Consider the following 21,699-nt stretch of genomic DNA (forward strand, 5'->3'; position numbering starts at 1 on the left):
GGTTTATAAGCTGACAGCTTTAATACCTTTCTACAAGTGTAACTTGATAAATATTAAAAGGATACAAGTAGCCTTTTATTATCTCAGAGTACCCTTCAATTATCCAAATTGAAAAGGAAGGCATCATTTTAATTAAAGGCAAAAAAGTGTATGGTAGTTATTCTGAAGACTTCTATTAAACTATATCTGTCTAGTTTTCTAAACATGGAAATCAAAGACAATTAAAGAAAAAGAACAAAGTATACAGTTTAGTTTGAATGGAAGAAGTTAAACTTCTTGTTTCTTGCTCTATTTAAATGAACACCTGCTTGCTTTTATGAACGAGGTTCTGGTTCTTTTATCTCAACTGCCAAAACAAAACAGACATCAAAAAGGGCATTTGCATGTCAGGATGTTGTTTTGTGCCTTTGTCAGCTATGGCCTGTAACATTATTTTGGGTATTACAGACAATAAATACCTATACGTATCTTCTGGATAGGTTTTTTGTACATAGTCCTGCAATTCCATCTGTGCCTTCTCCTGGAATTTTTCTATTTGGGTTGAACTGGTCAGACCAGGGTGATCTAAAGAAACAAAACATTTCTGTATGTTGATTGTTTCCCTCTACATTATGAAATATATGTAGTTACAAGGTTCTCACATTTATTTTCATTTAAATAAAACTGTTAGATTGAAATTTACTTCCTGGCTTCAGAGTTAACATACTTTTTCCCCCACCCCTTGAGTGCTGGCTGCATCCCATAGGAAAGCAGGAAAAAATCAATCCTGTAAGTATATACCAGGAAGCAGGCAATTATATTCCCAATTTATGTTTCTAACCCTGCTTTTTTGTTTTTAATTTTGCTCCGTGATTTTGACTAGCTATAAAAATTGAGCAATCTAGGTTTCTTTTCCCTGACAGGTCAACTTCCTGACCTTCTCAACTTTGTTCCGTGTTCTAACTCTGAATCAGCTCCTTAAAGATAGTCATACAATCGAGGTGGGGAGGGCAGAGGGAAGACAGAGAATATCACATTATCTGATTATGATGAAGTATCTTTACTGTTGTGTTCAAGGAGCTCTTTCCTTGAAAGGGCAGGGAGCTAGTCCAAGTTTGGAGAGTTTCTCTACCCACAGACTAGAATAAAATCCACATTAAACCTAAATCTAGTGATACAATCTGCAAGAAATTTCCAAAAGCAAAGTTTCAGGACACTAAAATCTTCTAATTAGATTAAGTTTTATAATAAAAGAGAAAATAATAAATATGCAAAAAGAAATAGATTACAAAATATCGTTTTTGGTTTTGGTAATTTGTTAAAGTGGCAACATATTTAAAGTAAATAATTTACCTTTCTGAGTGATAGCTTCCCTTACATTCAACCTGTCATCAGTTTTAAGGTAAACTTTTGGCGTTCTAGCAGCATTTCTTCTCCTGTGTCCCAAAAGACAGATGACTCCAATTGCCTTATCATTACAGAAACTGAATGACCTCCTTTAGTAAATCCTCATATCTCAAACACTGCTTATAAAGTATCAGTTGATCTTCTGTCATTTTTTAATAAATGAGAGACAGCTTGCTTACATTTACTTTTTGGGGTTTTGTGGAAGCTCTGTATAAAATATAATGCATTTTCTGCTCATATTTCAAATTCTAACCCACTTATGAGTCTCCTAAAAATACTAACATTGAAGCCAATTACCTTTTGTCACTTTGAGACTATATTTTCTCTAATCATTCTTGATTTTTAGCTCACTAATTTTACTAATACACATAGCTGGTAACTGATTACTGTTAAGATTCTCACCTGCCTAAGTAGAGAAGCTTAGATAGGGAAAGAGATGACTGAGAATATAGTCTTCTAAAGTAGGTGTACAGAAAATAACTGATATAATTGAACTGTAGATAGTCAGGGCATGTTGCTCTACAGTTATTTTTAAAATACAAACTTTTAATGATAAATCATTATGAAACAAATGGTTATCTTATCAACAGGTTAACAAAAAAAGTCTGATCTCAGGACAGCAGTCTCTTAAATAAACAAATATTAGAAACTATTAACATATGTAGCCCACTTTTTAAAAGGCACAATTACTAAATTCCTTACCAGGGCTAAAGAGAACAATAGCTTTAAGGTATGCATATTCATATCCATCAATATCAAGCTTGGCCATGCTGTTACAGAACTCCTGAAGTTTCCAGATGTGTTCCATGACTTGCTTTATTCTGTCTCCTGAAAGCTTATCTTAATAAATAAATAAATAAATAAATAAATAAAAAGCTCAAAGAGCACTTTTTAAGTGAGCTCAAATACATCTGATATATTAACTAACATTCATTCTTTTTAAAACAGGCAAAGAGATATTTTAAAAACATTTTGCTTTGTTTTATTTCTTTTATTTACTTAACAGGAGGAGGATGGAGGATGTGCGAGGATGGAGGAATGATTATGGGAGGCTTGCAAAGCTGAGTCAGATAAGGGCTAAAACAGAATGTTAACTCTCGTGCATAACTTTGCCAGTACAACATAATCTGCAACATCAATGCTATTCCAATGATACACTGTTCTTATCAGAGACTCTCAATTTATCATGAATCATTCTACAAATGCATAGCATGATTTGGGGAATGAGCAAAAGTACAAAACACATGCTGTCATGCAATTTTTAACATTAACTTTAATGGGCATTCATTTAACTTCCACATAAGTGAATGCTATAGCAGTAATGGCAGTGCTACTTTTCTTGTATTTATACTTTTAAAAGTGAATTTTTCATTCACTGTAGTAAATAAGTCTTTCCTTCTGAAAGGATCCTCTGATCTTCTGAAAAGACATTACTACATTATATAGCATTATCCAAAGTCATTAAACTTGCAAGGATATTCTTGTGGTACTCAGCAAATGCTATAGTTTAACACTTTAAAGGGGAGGTTTTGGAAGGAAGAAAAAAAAACCAGACATGATTTGGTAAAAGAAAAAGCATCATTATTCTAACAGGAAAAAGTAAATTTACATCTGGAGAGGAGGGCAGCTCTGTGAGTCAATCCTGACTCTGGGATGCAGTACTCTCTCGGTACATTGCTAGTCAGCTGTAGATGACGTAGGAGAAAAGTATGCTACCTTCTACAACCTTATCCACATTTCTTCTGTGGACACTTCTGTCCCACTGAGATGTCTGTGAGGTCAGTGCAACAAAGTCCAGAGACCCCCGGGGGAGAGGTAATCATGCAAGTAAAGGATTCTGCTGATCCTGGATCATGGGGAACAACTCTGTCACTCATCAGAAAACAGCTTGTGAGAAAAAAACACAGAATCACAGAATGGTTAAGGTTGGAAGGGACCTCTAGAGATCATCTAGTCCAACCATCCTGCTCCAGCAGGGAAGCCTAGAGCACGTGGCACAGGGTGGCATCCAGGCAGGTTTAGAAGATCTCCAGAGAAGGAGACTCTACAACCTCTCTGGGCAGCCTGTTCCAGGGCTCTGGCACCCTCACAGGAAAGAAGTTCTTCCTCATATGGAGATGGAACTGCCTGTGTTTCAATTTGCACCCATTACCCCTTGTTCTGTTGCTGGCCACCACTGAGAAGAGTTTGGCCCCATCCTCTCTTCATTCTCCACTCAGGCACTTCTATATTGTTCAGATGTCCTTTCCGTCTTCTTCTCTTCTCTAGGCTAAACAGGCCTAGTTCGCTTAGTCTTTCCTCATAAGATAGATGCTCCAGTCCCTTAATCATCATTGTTGCTCTAAAAATGTTATTTAAATTCCAGTTTCAGCCTCTCACCCTGTACCTGACAGGACAAATCATCTGCAAGTGATGACACTGAATACATACCTTCCTGTATGCTGTTCTGAAGGTGGTTGACAATAGCTGCTAGGATGGTAGACAAACTCATCACCTGCGCACACTGTGCCAGGCCTAAGGTGAATAGCTCGTTCCAGCAGGCGCGCACAAGGCTTGTATTACAGTCCTGCCTGTAAGCAGCACAAAATCAAACAGCTGTAGCTAGTGTTCATATCATGTTGGTATTAACCTACCAACTAATTCTAAAAAATAACAACAATGTATTCTAAACAATTTTAAGGTGTATATATTAGCATATTACAAGAATTACAAAGAACAATTCCTGATTACAGGAATCTATTTCAGGTTATCTGTTGAATGGTGCTCACCAGTTCTTTATAAATATATTTTTCTACAAATTAAATACTTTTGATTCAGCTTTTACTGTGACAGTAGATACTGTACACTCTACCATCTTTGACTTATCTCTTTAAAAAAATTGCATAGCCTTAATATATTTAAAAGAATTTAAAATTAAACAATTAAATTGAATTAAAATTCGAAATGCTTGAAAAGTGTTCTGATTGGTACTTAAATTCAGTAGAAAAAAAACTGTTCAAAAGAAAAATGCCTGTTTACCCAAGTGCTTGAAATGCAGGTATGGACCTTGCCCAGTGCATAGAGAGGAAAAGTAGTCGTGATGCTGACTCACAGATATAATGAACATTAAGGTACTCTGGCATTGGACTGGGCATTGTCAGCTGCAAAAAATAAAAGTACAGTATGCTATGCATAATTCAAGCATAAATAAATGTTTATTGTCAACAAAATAATGAATAGATACTTTCCAACTACTCCTATAGTCTGTCATAGCTCATTGTGTGATAAGAAACTGTTAATGTATAGCTTAAGTAAATAATTCATTACTGGCAAGGAAGGCAAAATGGGGATAAGAGATGAGAAATCATAAATAACGTGGGTGCTCACATTTCCTTTTAAAGTGTTTCAAATATTCATGTAATAACAATATGATACATAATTTAATTCCTCTGTAGAGTGTTTTTAGTGTCCAAGTACTGTAAGACTTCTCTTGCAACTTTTATAAGATAAGTAGAATAATATCTGAACTCTCAATATCTAAAATAGGAAAATCATGCAGTGGAAATCTATACTCACAAAACAGAAATAATGAAAATATTCAGGTTGTGATAAATTGTGATTACACTAAGTATTACTTGTCTCAGTAATGATTTTTGTATATCTTGAAACAATGCAATTTGGTAACAGCTAAACGAACACTCCTCTTGTTTCTCCCATACTGTTCCTCAACATGTTTTAATTCATATTCACTTAAAGCAGCAGCATCATTGAGATGTAATACCTACGGTGGCCCAGCTGTTTGCATCTAAGGCGACACTGGAACCTCTGCTTATATGAAGGAGCCTTTTAGATGAAAGCTTTATACTGTAGGCATTTATAAATGATTTAAGCATACAAATCATATATTTGATATGGAAAGCAGTTATCAATAATGAAAGCAATGCAAAGTAAAATAAATGTTAAACCATCCTTCTGTTTATAAAAGGGTTCTATGAAACCTACACTTTTCAGATACAGCATGCAACAGTGAAAACTGTTTAGACACTTTGTAACAGTAGATGCTATAATAGATGTTCACAAAATTACATACAATAATAAAGAAAACAGAGTAAACTCATTTTGGGTTATGTCTTGAAAATTAGTTTGCTTAGCAAAGTATTTCAAGAAGCACATACCTTAAATGTGACATGCGTATCTGTGAGTAGAGGTCCTTCCACTTCAATAATAGGTGTTGATTGATCTCTACTGATTACATGAATATTCCCTCCTCCTGTAGGATCCATTCCATCAGCCAAGTTCTGAGCTGCTGAGCCATCTGTTGTATTAAGTGCTTTAGCTAAAGTATCAAATGCTCTGTAGAAAAGAAGAATAAATAATAAAAGAATGTTTCCTTACAACCTCAAAAGTTTCACAATAGTGGTCAAAGTAAACCCTATGAGACAATTTCACTCAAAAGTTAATGTACAGGAACTGTTTATGGCTAAGACACAGGACTAGAATTTTCAATACTGTCTAGCCCCTTTCTACTGTCCCATATAGGGCTGGTAAAGAACTTCCTCCGTAAGGGAGGAACTTTTCGCTATCATCTTGCTTTAATAGCTCTCATTTATGTTAGTAAAGGGATCTTTTGTACTTATCACCCACTGTGCCCTCCTTCTCACCTTGGAAATGTATCCTCAACATCTAGTTTGTGGAAACAGCAGAGGGTAGTATGATAACCTTCACGGCAACCTGCCCAAATTGCCTTACTCTCAAGCTGGGATGTGACCAGACACTCCTGGTTTCACAGTACATATAGAGTCTTAGAAACTTTACAGTTACATAAGTGAAACTGGTCCTGCATTCTTTATATTCTAGTTGTAGTTGGGCCATTGTAAACACAAAGCAATGTAAACCTTCTTATGATAAACAGAGCTTTAGATGTAGAAAACCTTGTGCTCCTATTTCATACCAGCGGACAGTATTACAGCATTTGATAAAGCTGTTTACTTGAGAAGGACTAGACAGCTTTGCAACCAAATATTTTTCATGTTTCACTATCTTTCCAGGTGTGTCATCTTTTAAAAAAGCCAATCTGGTTTAGCTTTAGAACACAAACGTATCATGAAACACAGCTCTTCACAGGAAGAGCAGTGCAGGCTGAGGAGAACAATCAAACCTGTATTTCTAAAGAACTGGTGTTGTGTGTTAAAGCAAGGGGCAATCTCTATTGTGCTGAGAGTTACTGGGTTACTTCAATGAAGGAGTGTTAAGTCAACATAACAGAAAGTACATCCTCCTACAATAACCTGCAAATGTAAATGCATACCGTGTAATCTCACTTGCAGATTGCTCTTCTTGTTGAATTTCAGAAGTATCTCCATTATTTAATGACTCACTGAGATTAGCAAGAGATGTTACAACATTTGCTAGTGTTCCTAAAGCACCCTGGCTTGTCTCAGCCTAAAAAGGAAGAACTGGATTAGTTGATCAAGATTATATGTTAAATACATTTTCCCTGTCTTTAATCTTTTTCCCTTATGTAATCTTCCCTTCCTCTTGGGTATTTACATGACACCAATGGATCACACCTGTCTGAGGATGATCTCTAAACTCTACTGAAATCATCAATCCTTGCCCTGATGACATTTTGTGCAGAGAACTAGCTATGGCTAAACTTATGCACAAATACATATATGAAAATAAATATCCCCAGATTGTTATTGGCATTCTTATAGATCTTCAGAGCTACCCCACTGTATCTTCAAGACCAAGAATGATTTTTATCTATGTACATAAAAAACAACAACAACAAAAAAGAAACAAAAGGTTTAGAACTTAACTGAAAGAAATACTACCTTGGAGTCAGCAGCTAGGAGGACTGTACCATCATCCCTGATCAAAGGCTGCTGAATATTTACAAGCATTCCTGGATCAAGAAGGCCTGCTGACCTGTTCAAAAGAGTGACAGTTAATAATATTGTACAATTACCAAAAGAACGTGTAATAACCTATATCAGAAGAAAAGGTATTATCAATTTTTAAGTTTACAATTTAAAGAAGTTCAGAACTTAACCTTCAGGATTTAATATTTCTAAAACAGTTTCTGAAACAGAAAGAGAGGAAATTGTCATCCAGCATGTTCTCCTTTCCTTCACAAAAGCAACAACAACTTCCTAAATAGATATTCCTATTGTTTGTTTTTGAGTCCGGTTTCTTCTCTCTCAAAGAAAGTTTTGTATTCTTATGGCCTCATGAGTCACTGCACAGCCCTAGAATTGTAATATCAGACTTTAGAGGCAGTCACAACTGCATTCTAAATTAGACATGACAACACTGAATAAAGAAGTGCTGTCAGTGAAGTTTTACATTAAAAAACAAGCATAAGCAGCTGTGTAATCAAAGTCTGCTTAAAAATCTTCACTCGTTTATATCTGCCTTTTGGGAAAGCGTGGCAAGTCTTTGCAGTCACTAAATATTATTTATTGCTTTTTTGTAACACTCTAGGTCTGTAAACCCGATACAAATGAGTAAGGAACAAAGTGAGGGAATTTACGGCTTAGGGGATTGACATTGAGATTGTCAGCTACCACAGACAGTAAATTATCATGCATTATGCAAACCTGAATCCTACATAAGTAATGTAGTCATTCTACGTACAGTCATGCTAAGATGTAGTGTCTTTTATAGGCCTCCAAGGAAGCTGTAACACAAGCAGTTACCAATGAAGCAAGTTAATAGTAGTATTTTTGAACAATTTGACTCACAAATGAAAAGAGTGAAAATCAGTTCTAGAAATCTCCAGCTCAGCTCGCATGCATCACATATTTGTCATGCCTATGCTTTGACCTGCTGGACATGAATCAGCTCTGAATTGGGAACCACCTAGCTGTACTCAGACATAAAAATTTTGATGAACAGCAGAACATACTAGGTTGGTCTTGATAATTAACTTACATGATTTGCAAAATGGAAATATGGCCTTGTCTGGCCAGCGGTTTGGAGCACAGGGATAAGGAGAACAGGTGTACCTTCAAACCAATATGCAGAAGTACCTTTGAACAAGACTAGTTTTATACTGAGGTACTCACCGTGCCCCATCCTTATCTGCGACAAATGTTGGAGTTGCTATTAGAGGACTCCGAAGGTCTTTTCTGATATAGATTTTTTCAGTGGAAGCTGCACAGTTTGTTGGTTTTTCACGCTGCACATCAAAAGGTTTTCTTTCACTCTGAACCGCTATATAAAAATAGAAATTAACAGATTTGAAAGGAAATAATTTAGTAAAATTAAAAATTTAATAAAAAAAAACAGGTAAAATTCTCATAGTAGGATTTCAGCTTATGCAACTGTGGTGATGAGTTAGTTCACTGCAAAAGTGGAAATTATCTCCACTTGAAAACTTGAAGAAAATAAGCTTAGTCTCCAACATGCCAAACAAGTGTGGTAAACTTTTAAATAAAAATAGTAAGAAACAGTGCCTTTGAAATTTCAAACAGAGTGGAAAGTGTATTGTTCTAATATTAGATTATAATATAATCTGGAATCTAGTCACTGAACTGCATGGAACTCGTGTGCGATTTGGCATACTATTCAACTGCCTCATTCTTTTCTCCTGAAAATGAGGGTAATAAAAATAAGAGGATAATACAAGTAACTTTTTAAGTGTTGAAAAAATATTAATTCCCACAATGCTTTGCAAATGTAAGACAATATATAATTGCAGGACTATTACTGTGTTATTCATTACAGCAATTAATCATACAATGGTTAGCAGCTCTAGAGGAGACCCAATCTACTGTTATCTAAGAAACAAACAAAAAAAAATCAGATCTTACCATATAGTACTTCTGAATGAAATAGTAAGATATATGTCTATGTTTCTCTATCCTCATAACCAGCAAAGCTTTACTTCTTGATTGGTTTTTGCTAATACTTTTAAATCGAAGCAACAGAATTTAGGGGATCAATAACAAAGTATACGCAATTTTCTTGGCTTGGTGTATACAGCAATATTAATTAGAAACCTGATCCAATGCCCAGTAAAGTCAGCTAGCATGTACTAGCATGTATCATACTAATCTTCAACTAAAACCAGCTGAACCTCCAGAAATGGAACAGTTTCTCCTACACAAATGACATCATTTATGCTCAACATAATATGTGGAAGCACAACAGTCAGATCACTACAAGTCTAGAGTTCAAAAGGAAAATGAAACAAAGAACTGTGTAATTACAGCTTAAATTTCTGCCTCCTTTGGAACAGTACTATACATCTTCTCTATATTGGAGCGGAAAAAGAAAAATATTTATTGCTTCATCTTAGATTCTCCTTAAATTTATCACGCAACAACCAGGTCCTGTACTAGAGAAGCAGAGGGTGCTATAAATCAGAGCAAAAATACTTTGGAAGATGTGTTTGGATCGTAGCACTGGAACTCTAAGAAGCACTGCATACAAAGATAGAAGTATACTGTTTAATATATGATGGTTTATGCAAAGCCTCTTATAATAAAATTCTGTTCATCCTCTGACAAAGGATGTCAAACACTTTCTATCACTAGAGAAGAAAAAGGAGTGAAAAGTCAGAAGGAAAGCAAATTCTAAACACAGAAAACTAAACTCATCTTTATGTCTCTCCTTGTTAAAATATGTTGTATTACAAACATATCCCATATTTGTAACATGTATTTTAAGTATTAGGCTCCCCACGTATTACTGTAGTGTAATACATAGCTCAAAACAAATCAGCGCTGCACCTCAGACACAAAAGGGTGATGAGTGAAAGGTAAGTTGGATTCTTTGGCTACTGAAGTTCTGCTTCTCTTAATCTGTAAGCAACATACACTGAAATGGAAACAATCTAAAGGACACTAAAAAGCAGTGGTAGTTCACATAGTTATTACTTGGTAGACACAGTCTCACATCGGGTATCAACACTCACATTCCATTTTCATGCCCATCTCTAGGCATTTCTTAAGCCTACAAAATTGGCAGCGATTCCGATGGTGTTTATTGATGATACAGTCCTGGTTGCTACGACAACTGTAGGTCAAATTCTTCCTTACACTCCTTTTAAAGAAACCTTTGCATCCCTCACAACTGACAGCACCATAGTGACGACCTATATGGAAACATATATATTACGTTATCAAATGACAAACACATTTTAACATCAAAATATTTATCTTAAGCAAGTAAAACATATGGCAACAGTCTTCATGTAAACTTGTTCTGTATTCTTGTCATGATTTTGAACTGAGAAAGCATTATTAAAGTCTTACAGGATGTTTCTTGTTTACCTATTGTCAGGGGTTTTGACAGGGGGTTGGGGTTGGGAGGAAGGAGGGTGAAAGAAGAGAAGAGGAAGAATAAATCTATTTTTCAATAAAAGGTCTACAAAGTGGTAGTTCCAATTCTGTCCAAGTAAAGATGCAATTCCATCTGCTGTTACAGATTGTAGGATATAAATTATACAAAGGCTATACATGTTAGATTTTAAGAACATAAAGGTTCAGGGTTTAAGTAATTTTTCACTTATACATGGCTAACATCAGCTAACCTCTTCCCTTCATCCCAGCCATCATTTTAATCAAGTTTCTTGCATCAAGTTCCTTACCCGATGCTTTATCTCCACAGACCACACAATATTCTACTACTTGTGGCCGTTGAACATCAGCTTTTCCCAGCAAACGTTCCACCGAAGCAGTGTCTGTCACTATCTAAAATAAAATTCAAAAACAAAAAGAGGGAATTAGACAACATATTCTGGTGTGTGTATACACACACACACACCTCTATAGAGCAAGATTGGTTTATCAACTGGGAAGAAGCAGTTGAATTTGAGGACAAGAATATAAGATGTAAAATTAAATTTAGTTGTATAAAATGCAAGCTAACAAGAGTGTTTTATTATTTAGGCTTTTACTGTTTTACTTTTTACTGTTCATCATTTAGAACTGATAGGGGATGAGGAAATGAACTTATTGCTTGTAAACCACTGGTGTTAGGAGCCAGTGTAAATGCTTTCTAATCTATCAGGTGAGTTGTTTCTATTTAAGATAGAAAAATATTAGTGCCGTTAACATAAAGCACTAGGAAGGTCACAACTAAAATAAATATTTCGCAGAATTTTGGCCAACCATGCTTAAGAATACCAAATTCACAAGCTTACAAGAGCAACAGAAGAACAATCCAGAAAAATGAAGGCTGAAGAGAGATAGCATTTAAATATATATATATATATATATATATAACCAAATACATATATATATATATATATATATATATATATATATGTATTTGGTTAAAATGCCATGCACATTTTGAAAGATTTTTTTTCAGATGGTCATTCCAGTCCTGCAAAAGGAGAATTCCGAACTCTCAAGTTTGTTCAGTACAAGTGGCTTTCCTCATTTATGCAGTCAATAGTATCCTTCCCTTCTTGCAATTACTGTCAAGCAGCTACTGTATTTGGTCACAGAGGATTGTATTTCAGATGCTGTTGCCATCTATATATTACCTTGTTAACTGAGGCAGAAGGTTTGGAGGAGATAGCCTGAAGCAGAGATCCATTATAGAAACTATAGAGTTCCGCTTCCTAAGGCCTTAGATCTCCATCATTTATTTATTTATTTTTCCTTTGAAGTCTTTATCCATACAAAACATTCCACTCACAGACAAATAAAAGTACAAATCACAAAAAACCTCTTTTAACAACAGTTAGACCAATTAGCATTGCAAAATAAAATATCGATTTAAATTTATTTTGAAAAGACTGTCAGTATAATTTTTCAAATACTTATATAGAAACTATATATCTGCCTATAAAATATTCTCCACTATGAAAGTAACAATGTAGGTTAGGCATCCTTTTTAAAAAGACATGAATATTGGGAATAGATTTCAAATTTCACTAAAGATGAATTAGTGTCTTATAAAATTATTTTCACAATGTTCATATTGTTCTGGATTATGCTCAAGATCCTTAAAAAATGTAGCTCTTTCTCCAAGAAGCTTCTACTGGGATGTCTCAACCCTGCATTTGGAATGTAAGCTTGCCCAGTGAGTTATATCTCTGCATATCTGTCAGTCTTCGAATGGACTATCCGAAAGCGTCGCACTTCTCGGAGGAACCAGTAAAAGTGTGCATTTATTCCCTTGCCCACTTTTAATGAGAACACACAACAGGAGGTGATGAACACAAAGAAACGCATGAGGCACAAGAAAGGAGGATTTATGACTGACTAAATGAAGCCTATGATTTGTATGGTTTACACATCTTTAATACATATGGCCTAATCCACGTCCCTAGATCTTTAGCAAACTATGACAACTTCTAAAGCCTTAAAGTAATTATATGCTTAAATTATCTAAAAATCAAAACCAGAAAAAAAAATCTATGGTTTAATCTTAATTACTATATTTACCTGAATTCTGCCTGGCACAATGTTGTCTGTGGTGGTAAAGATAAGCTGCTTGGCATTAGATGTCTCAGGAGCTGCCAGTATCACCTTTCCTGCACCAGTTCCATCTGGACTAGCTAAAATAAACTGTTGCTTTGGAGATACAGATGAATCCACTGCTGTCACAATTTGTATTTTTTGCCCTGTTTGCTGATCTGTCACAATCTGTAAAACATATTGAAAATTTTTATGTCCCAGTAGACAATTTTTAAAAAAAACTCTGAATCTTCTTCAGAATCATATGCTGCTGTCTGATAATGCCCCTTCTTATTTATTATTTTGCTACTTGTGCAGTTATTAGACCTGTGCAAAGTTCTTACACTCACAAACAATATGCAAAACTATAAAACTAAATATGAAATAGGAAAGGAAATACTAGAAGGGTTTGTGAAAAAGCTGGCTCTGCTATCATTAAAAATGAGAAGATATGGGAAAGAGAACTATTGCAATAGCATTTTACTGTTCAAAATGCATTATGTATAGTGGGTCCCAAACAAAGTAAGAATGAAATATAATGCTAAAGACAGAAGTGAAAACCAAATACACAATATTTAAAGTTATGCTAGTTAATGCTGGAACAAAGTTTCCTTGAGAAGTAAGATTCTGCTGGTTTATGACTTGCATGCTGAACAAAAATATACGTATCACTATCATCAACATTGTAGAAAGGAGGGATTCTTAAAAATTAAATGAACATCAATGAATTTTGAATAATTATTCTAATCCAGTAGCCATGTTTTACTTAGGAGAATATTTCCTCATCCTTCAGAAATTAAGTTCCTCCTAAATACGAAGGACAGCAATGCCTTTAGAGACCATCCTAGAACTGAGATGGTTGACTGTGTCTCTAGCTACGGGAGAGCTAGACTTGTATACCCAGGGCAAGTTTAACTTCGCCAATATTTTCCCCACCTTCATAGTCAATATAATTGTTCTATACAGGAGGACATGACCAAATACAATCTTAGGAAGGAAAGGAGTTTTAGTTAGCACTAAGAAATGATCTGCTCTCATAAAATTTAAGGAAATGTTCCATTTTCCACTTTAGTATGCTTTGTATGTAAGTGGAAGGAGAAGACAGAATAAGGGTGTAATAGTTAGTCAATGAATTTTTACCTGAATGCGCTGTGGTGAAGCTACAGAGGAGTCTGTGGAAATAATCTGGATACGTTGGGAAGGGCTGGTCATCCCTGGAGATTCAGATAATGAAGTCTGAACAGTCTGCACCTGTAAATAACCCAAATAATTTTGATTTGCTGTCCCAGTCTGAGCATACTTTCAAATACATGGAAGTATCAGATGGCCCTATGCTAGAATCTGAAATTATTGGGAAGATTTCAGTCATTAAAACAACTGGGATCTACTTTCAATTAATTACCGGAATATCGGTCTTTCAGAAAAACAATCTGATCTGATAAACGACAACAACAACCACCACCCCCAACAAAAACCCCACCAGGTAACTATTACTTGTCCTACTTCAGTTTATTGAAATGCAAAAACACACTTTTCAATTTTCAGTTAAATGTTCAACATATTTTTTTGCTCCTAAAAAAGAAAACAGGCCATTTGCACAATGACACCTCATGTTAACTATTTCACATTTTGTTAATTTTTAAGTCTTGCTTAAACAACTTCTCCAATTTCAGATAGCTGGAATTTGGTTAATAATAGTGTGTGGTGGTTTTATAGCTTATTTGGAAAATGGCAAATTAATTTTTCAAGTATTAGTTAAAACAAATTTAAGTAATTTCAAGGTAAAAGGTTTAAGTAATTTCAAGGTAAAAGGTTATTGGAAAGGTGGCTGATTATCAGGATATTTGTGTTTTAGACAGTAGAATAAGATCTGAATTCCAATTGTTCAATGTTCAAAAAAAAAAAAAAAAGTAATTATTGTAGCTTTATTTTTTACGTGACAGTGCTGCAGGTTTTTTTTTTTTTTTTTCCTGGAACCTGCACTCCAATAGACCACTAATCTATTCAGTACATATTTAGGTGTATGTGGTCAATCCATTGAATTGCCAGTGAATATTTCATGAATATAACAGTGACTAAAATTTGGCAATAAAACTAAATACCATTGTTATTTCATTGTTCTATCCCATCTCTAATAGTGTATTCTAAAATCATACACTGTTTATGTTCACCAATACTTTTTATATATTACTTAATACTACTTATGTTCCCGTGTCAAAAATCATCATACTCTCTTTGCTTGACAGATCTGACAAAGGGTAGGCAATATAATCCTAATTAGTAAATAAATGTTTATACGATAGACCACAGCAACTCCGTAGACAACATTACTGTCAACAGTCATCACTGCAACATGGATACATTTTTCAGTCACATTTTTATTATCAGTTTTTATATCGTAAGACGGAAAAAAACACAATAAAATTTAGAAGACAGGCAAATTTTACATATACAACGTATCTGAATAACAAGAAAGGTAAACTCTTAAAATGCTTCAAAAATAAAAAAATGCCTCCTTTTACAAACACTCCATTTTAATGGTAGTTAGTATAGGTAAATGATAAATGATACCATTAAAACGGTAGTAAATACTGTAATGACTATATAGTATATAATGACTAAACCCTATAGGAAAAAATGAACAAAAAATGATACTATTATTTTCTTCTATAGTCAGTTTAGGATACAACCATATACTTAAGAACAGCAATGCACTAATGGGTCAGAACTCTATTCTTTGAAAAAAATGTTCCAGCCCAGATTCTTATGCAAGTCTGCCAAGTGCTAAATGAATACTATTTACTTTCTTTTATAGATTCTACATTTTGATGAGTTCAGAATTGTAAATAATCCATGACAGTAGTTAAAATATACAAACTTTCGGTTTTCTTAAACAAGCCCTGAATACACACACCAGCCCACAGTATATACAGAACTCTACATAGTGCCCCATTGATTAAAATAATTGCATTCTACATAGGAATGTACTCCCAGAAATCCTCAAGATAATGATTCTAAGTTTTGAAACCTGTCTTTTAACTCCATGTCTTGATCAGCCTCAAAGAAAAAAGCCAAACAATTTATACACTTAAGAGTAACAATACAGTTTTTAATAGATGTAGCAATATGTGACCCAAACCATGAATCTTACAGGTTGCTTTTGTTAAAACCTCTTCTTTGAAACAGTGACGGAATGACTTATTTATAAAAACTTGCATACCTGGAAAACAGGCTAGTGTCAATTTAGTCATTGTTTAAACTTGCACATGAAAAAATCTTTAACATTTTTAAATTTAAAAATTTTAAAATCTAACATTTTCTTTTAAAAATATATTTTAAACGTTAATCTGTGATGCAAAGAAAGGAAAAGCAGTTTGAATAGTGAGGAAAATTTACTGCACAGTACCTTCAGGGAAGTTAAACTGTTAAAATACACGCAAGTTTTAATGAAGGCACACTGCTCTACTGTCCGATTTCCTGCCTCGTAAGTAGCCCCCTATACTGTAAAAGAAAAATCTAAATCTTAATAGAACATACTATAGGAAGTCATCTTTCATCTATGTAACAAAAGTTGATTACAAATGAGGCAGATGTGCAGGAGAGGTTTAGAAGTAATTTTTCTAATTACTGGATGATACATGGCTGCCAGTAGCAGAAAACACGATACCTAGGCAACAACAACAAAAAAGACTCCTACCATCAAGAGGCTCCTAGATGACACACTTGATTAATGAGGTTTGTAGAGAACACTTTTGAACAATGCCCTTCTTATTTACAATGCAAAAATCACTGCCTAATTTATTTACCATTTCAAAGGTCTTAATTAGGGGAAGATCTTAGAGCACTGCTTTCCAAATGTTTTCACCTTCAATTGCAGAATCCTTGGTCTTTATCTGAGGCATCTTGAAACCTTACCTTAAAAAGCTGTGAGAGAGATCTATTTTCCCCTGCTATTGAAGAATTTGTATGAACACATAAATCAAAATGCTTCTGTAAATATGTTTGGGCTCAACAGCCTTTTCTTTCTTTCCTTTTTTTTTTTTTTTTTTTTCCTCCCTCTCTCTTCCTGGGGTTTGTAGAGTACCTACTGAAAAGGAGTCTTGTACAACTGAGGTTCCAGATACTATGTTAACATAAATACCAATATTGTATGCTGTAAAACAATTTATATTTTTTTATAGTATGGACCACATCATCATGTGAAGGTTGTTTCTACTCATCAACATCAGTCTCCTCTAATATGCATATCATTTCTCATCTTCACCATATCACTACTCAGCTACCTTAAGTCCAACAATAAGTACTCTGAAAAGCTGGGCAAGTCTGAGACCTGCTGCCGTTATACATGATATGGCATTTTCATGTTTTAATAGGCAGCACATGTTTTTAAACAAAAAAAGAAAATATTTTAGTCAAAATCATGGTTAAGAGGCGATAATACAGCAATGAATAATATTTTATCTATTTATGTTTCAGTATGCATCATATATTTTATTTTTATTCCCCTATTAACACAAGCATGCATGCTCAGAAAATGGCAAAAGACTCTGAAATCCAGGACCTACCTTAATTTTCAGCTTTATCAACTGAATACTCTGTGAAACAATAGCATTTTTAAATTCCTGACTGCTACAGAAAGTTAGAGGCATATTTTCTAGACAGAATATACATACCATTGGTTAACAGCAAAATAACAAGCATGGCAGAAGGATAAACTTTTTTTTTTGAAATATACAATTTACAGAAGTGAGGAAAATAAAACGCTGTATCTTTGTTTTATAGATGAATTTCTACCCTGAAAATTGCCATGACACCACAAAAAATCTGAACTAATTTTATGGTGCTTTACTATCATCCTACCCCAGTCAACTGCAACAATTTTGACTATTTAAGTAAATAGCAGTCTGAGAATATACAACACAGACCAGATGTTTTTAACGTTCTACCAGAGATTTACCAGTCTGAATTCAATTAAGTTAAATTTATGCTATACGAAAAACTAAGCTAATTAGAATTCCAAATGTACTAAATCAAAGTATTCTGAACTCAAATGATTTGTACTCATTTGAGGAATATAATATGGGTCAGCTTTATATTTGGTTTACTTACAGGATTAAACACAACAGTAACTATTCTAATTTGTTGTACAGAAAAAACATCACACCATGAAAACTGTATCACATATTTAGTGACTCCTATGGAAGCTGTACTTCCATAGTACTTCCACACTGTAAGCAAAAACCTAGTCCTCCAAAGTGAATCACACACTTCTAAAATTAACAAAAAAGTCAGATACTCTTTAATTACTCAACTTACTTCTTTCTTACAAAAGTCTTTCAAGAGGTAAAAAACAAAATAGGCCTTAAATCCCAGAAAAAAAAAATCAGTGTACCACATTTTACACAGATTTAATGAACAAGGATTTAAAAGTAACCACTAATATAATGACTTGGAGTTACTCAGAAAATAATGTATGTGATAAAAAAGAAAGATTCTTCCCTCGCGTCTGCTCCATTTGCCTACACAAAACATAACAAGTACGTGTATTTTAAGACAGAGGGGAAAGATAATCTACTTCAATACACTCAGCCTTGTTTGATTCCCAGAGTTCACTAGCTATGCGCTGTACAGACTCTAATACTTACAATGTCAAATCCTTCCTGCAGCCTTATTTACATTTTTCCTTTTTTTGGCCCTGAGGCCAAAACAATCCAAGAGGAATGTGGGCGTCGCTTTTAGACAGATCACAGATAATTGCATCCAGTCTCCATTACTGATTATTCCAATCACAGAAAGCAGACAGAATTGTTTCAAAATGCCCTCTCTGTGACCCTGCTCCTGTGAAGGTCAAGCGCACTACCGTTCCCTGTAGCCAAGGAAGCAGAATCGACATGTTCCTGCTGTTTTGCCAGTTGCTGAAGGAATTTGTCTAATAATATGATTAATTTGATCTGGGGAAGAGGTACCTCAGTTACAAAGTCTCCCCTTTTCCCCCTTCTCCTTCTTTAAGTTCTCTCAGCCTGCTCTTTCTCTGGGAGCTGTAAAGCAGTAAAATGAAATCTGAGAAAAGAGTTCACACAGATCTTGAATTATTTTCCTATCAGTGAAATGGATAAGAGCTCCCTGTGGAGCATGTTTGCAGTTCTTTAAGCTAATGTATTTAAAGGAACATGGGCCCCTCTGGTTTGCGTCTATCACATATGAAGTAGCCAGATCAGTCTTATTACATTTAAGAATGAATACATTAAGTTCATGATGCATGTATGATTCATTAGTCAAAATTCCCCAAAAATGCTTGGATGAACCTGCAGTGAAAGCTGACAAATAGACAAAAATCACATAATTCTTACACAAGACATATTTTGAAATACTTAGAAAAGATGGATTTATTTTGTAGTTATGTTATCTTACGTTGCGAGGAAAAGAACTAATCCTTTAAAAGTTTTAAGATAGGGAACTCGAATACAGTGCATTTCCTCTCCAAACCCTTATGCAATAAATAGACGAGCTAGGTATTTTTAAGGAGTAATAGCATTTTATTTCAACTCCAAGGAATCCCATCTTTGGAAATGGAATCTCCTCCCTATTGCAGTTGAGCTCTTTTCATGATAGAAAACACAATTATCTTCTGTATAGAGATCCAAAAATAATATATATTAAGAACTACTGTACTTACAGGAGATCATTTTACAGCACAGGTAGAATGCAAATGTTAGGTCAACCAAATACGATCCAGTCTAGGGGAAGTATTATACATAAAAACTTAAACATGCAAGAAAACCCAATGAAATTTTAGTTGGGTTATCATCATGTTTAATATCTGACATCACAATTAATAGCCTTCCTACACTAGGCCTTTATTTGGATATTTTTTTCAGGAAAGTTATTCAGATAGGTTTATGACATATGATTACCAGCTATCTTTTTATGAACAAAAATTGAATGCTGAGCATAATAACGCTTTATCTCTACCTAATGTTCTGTTCAAAATCAGAATTGCCCCTGTAAAGCTCACAATAGCTGTACTGCAAAAAGGAAATGCAGTCCTTGAGACTCCAGCAGAAATTACATAGAAACACATAGTAAGAAAAAAGTACACTACAAGTTCCTTTTTTTTTTTTATCCTGAAACAAAAGAGGAGTCTGAAAATGAAAACTTGAAATAAAATACAAAACAAATCAGCTATATTGCATCTTATCTATTGGGGTTAACAGTTTTGTTGCAACTACCTAGCTCCCATAAAAATCACATATACATTAGTGAGAAATGTAAAATGTACAAAATATACCTTTAACTAAGAGAAATGATGTATTTTTTAGGTCCTGATACTCTCCTCAAGATGGAACCTTCTCAAGCACTACATGCTGCACATTTACAAATGTCTTCACTCTTAATTTTATGTAACATCAATTATGCTATCACAAAATACATATAAAATGGACCAGAACTCGCATTTTATAACCTAAGAATTTCTGATATTCTAATATTAATATTTTCAGGGAGCAATGTTTGCTAGAGTATACATTATATTTAATATAAATAGAGGACATTTTAATGAGATTTTGAAATTACTGTAACTGTAGTAATTTTCAAAGGAAAACAATACAGAAACTAGTTCAAATAGCTATCATTCTTCTTAAAATGTTCCTTTTAAAATTTAATGTATGCATTACTTATTGTACTTATTATCCTATTGCAGGTACATTACTTATTGAAAATGTCACTTTAAGAATGACTGTGACCTCCCTTGCATGTCTTTGCAGAAGCCTGTGATTGTATAATGATTATGGAATTTAATGTACACCAACTGTGCTATATTAGGGGCCATTAACTTTTATTCTGGAGGAAAAAAAGAAAAAAAAAAAGTAATCAACATTAAAGAGTAACTTTAAGGCTTAAAACAAAAAAAACACCCTGACATCTTTCTCCCAGTGTAGTTTCCAGGCTCACATAAATAACCAACTCATTTAGCTCAGATTAAAAACTGTTCCTGCCTAACTATTGTGATTCCCTTAAAAGTCCACGAGGATACAACTGCTATTTTCATTTTAGGACTTTGCAAACTGTAGTTATAAGCATGCAGATTGGAAGAACAAAACAATTTCATGTAGCATGCCTAAAGCTCTTCTGGTATCCCACTGGATGATAAGAACTGAAGCAGAGAACAACTGGCATGCTATGGCATGGAAAATTGCCTGCCTTGGACCAGATAGCAGAGGACATCATTCACCTGGACTCTGAAACCAACAATTATCACTGGCAGTAATTTCATACATTGAAGTTATAAAAATATAAGAATAATTCATTGATTATTATTTGCAGTAAGTGTCACAGAAGAGTTGCACGAATCGCTGGAATTATACAAATGTGTGTATCTACTGCCAAAACACTGCTTGCGTTTTACATCGGCAACCTAAAAACAAGTAGTTAGCAATTAGGTGCATTTTTAAGGTTGGTATGATTAAACTTGCCTTCTTCTGTTTCTTTTTTTTTTAATCATTATGCATATATTAACTATATGATTGCACTTTTGGTGGATTTTTCTCAGTAAAGTAATTCTGTATTTTAGTCACAATTACATTATTATTTTCTCATACAAATGCTTGTGAATGTGTGTGCATGTTTGTGTAACACAGGTAGTTTGAAACCAAGCTTCTCTAGACACTTCATGATCGTCACTTCTTTTAAATTCAACATTTCCTCATAGCTCTATAGCCAAAATACACACTAATTTACTGAAACTTACCCATAGTGTTTTATTTACCCACACATTTATCTGTTTGTAAATGTGTTTGAATGCATGTATTTATTAACCAACATCAGAAATGTATTAACCAAATCTTCAATACTTTGGAACCATAGAATCATTAAGGTTGGAAGGAACCTTTGGAGATCATTTAGCCCAACCCTCCCA

The 21,699-nt window shown here is 34.4% G+C and overlaps 1 protein-coding gene across 3 annotated transcripts in view; it reads right to left on the minus strand.

The window, feature by feature from the left end:
• NR2C2 (nuclear receptor subfamily 2 group C member 2) overlaps positions 1 to 21,699 on the minus strand; it is a 30,453-nt gene that overhangs the window by 2,121 nt on the left and 6,633 nt on the right. For all 3 annotated transcript variants that reach the window (XM_088534652.1, XM_088534653.1, XM_088534651.1), the window contains 12 exons: positions 13,926 to 14,036; positions 12,774 to 12,974; positions 10,964 to 11,066; positions 10,289 to 10,468; positions 8,436 to 8,583; positions 7,203 to 7,296; positions 6,674 to 6,807; positions 5,541 to 5,718; positions 4,405 to 4,526; positions 3,817 to 3,956; positions 2,089 to 2,226; positions 459 to 564 (listed from right to left, as the gene is read on the minus strand). In XM_088534652.1, coding sequence (XP_088390778.1) covers positions 459 to 564; positions 2,089 to 2,226; positions 3,817 to 3,956; positions 4,405 to 4,526; positions 5,541 to 5,718; positions 6,674 to 6,807; positions 7,203 to 7,296; positions 8,436 to 8,583; positions 10,289 to 10,468; positions 10,964 to 11,066; positions 12,774 to 12,974; positions 13,926 to 14,036 — 1,655 coding nt within the window. The remainder of the gene's footprint in view (positions 1 to 458; positions 565 to 2,088; positions 2,227 to 3,816; positions 3,957 to 4,404; positions 4,527 to 5,540; positions 5,719 to 6,673; positions 6,808 to 7,202; positions 7,297 to 8,435; positions 8,584 to 10,288; positions 10,469 to 10,963; positions 11,067 to 12,773; positions 12,975 to 13,925; positions 14,037 to 21,699) is intronic.

Source organism: Tinamus guttatus, unplaced genomic scaffold (assembly GCF_059628265.1).
Source record: "Tinamus guttatus ecotype Peru unplaced genomic scaffold, ASM5962826v1 Tinamus_guttatus_pri_ptg000580l, whole genome shotgun sequence".
NCBI classification, from domain to species: domain Eukaryota; kingdom Metazoa; phylum Chordata; class Aves; order Tinamiformes; family Tinamidae; genus Tinamus; species Tinamus guttatus.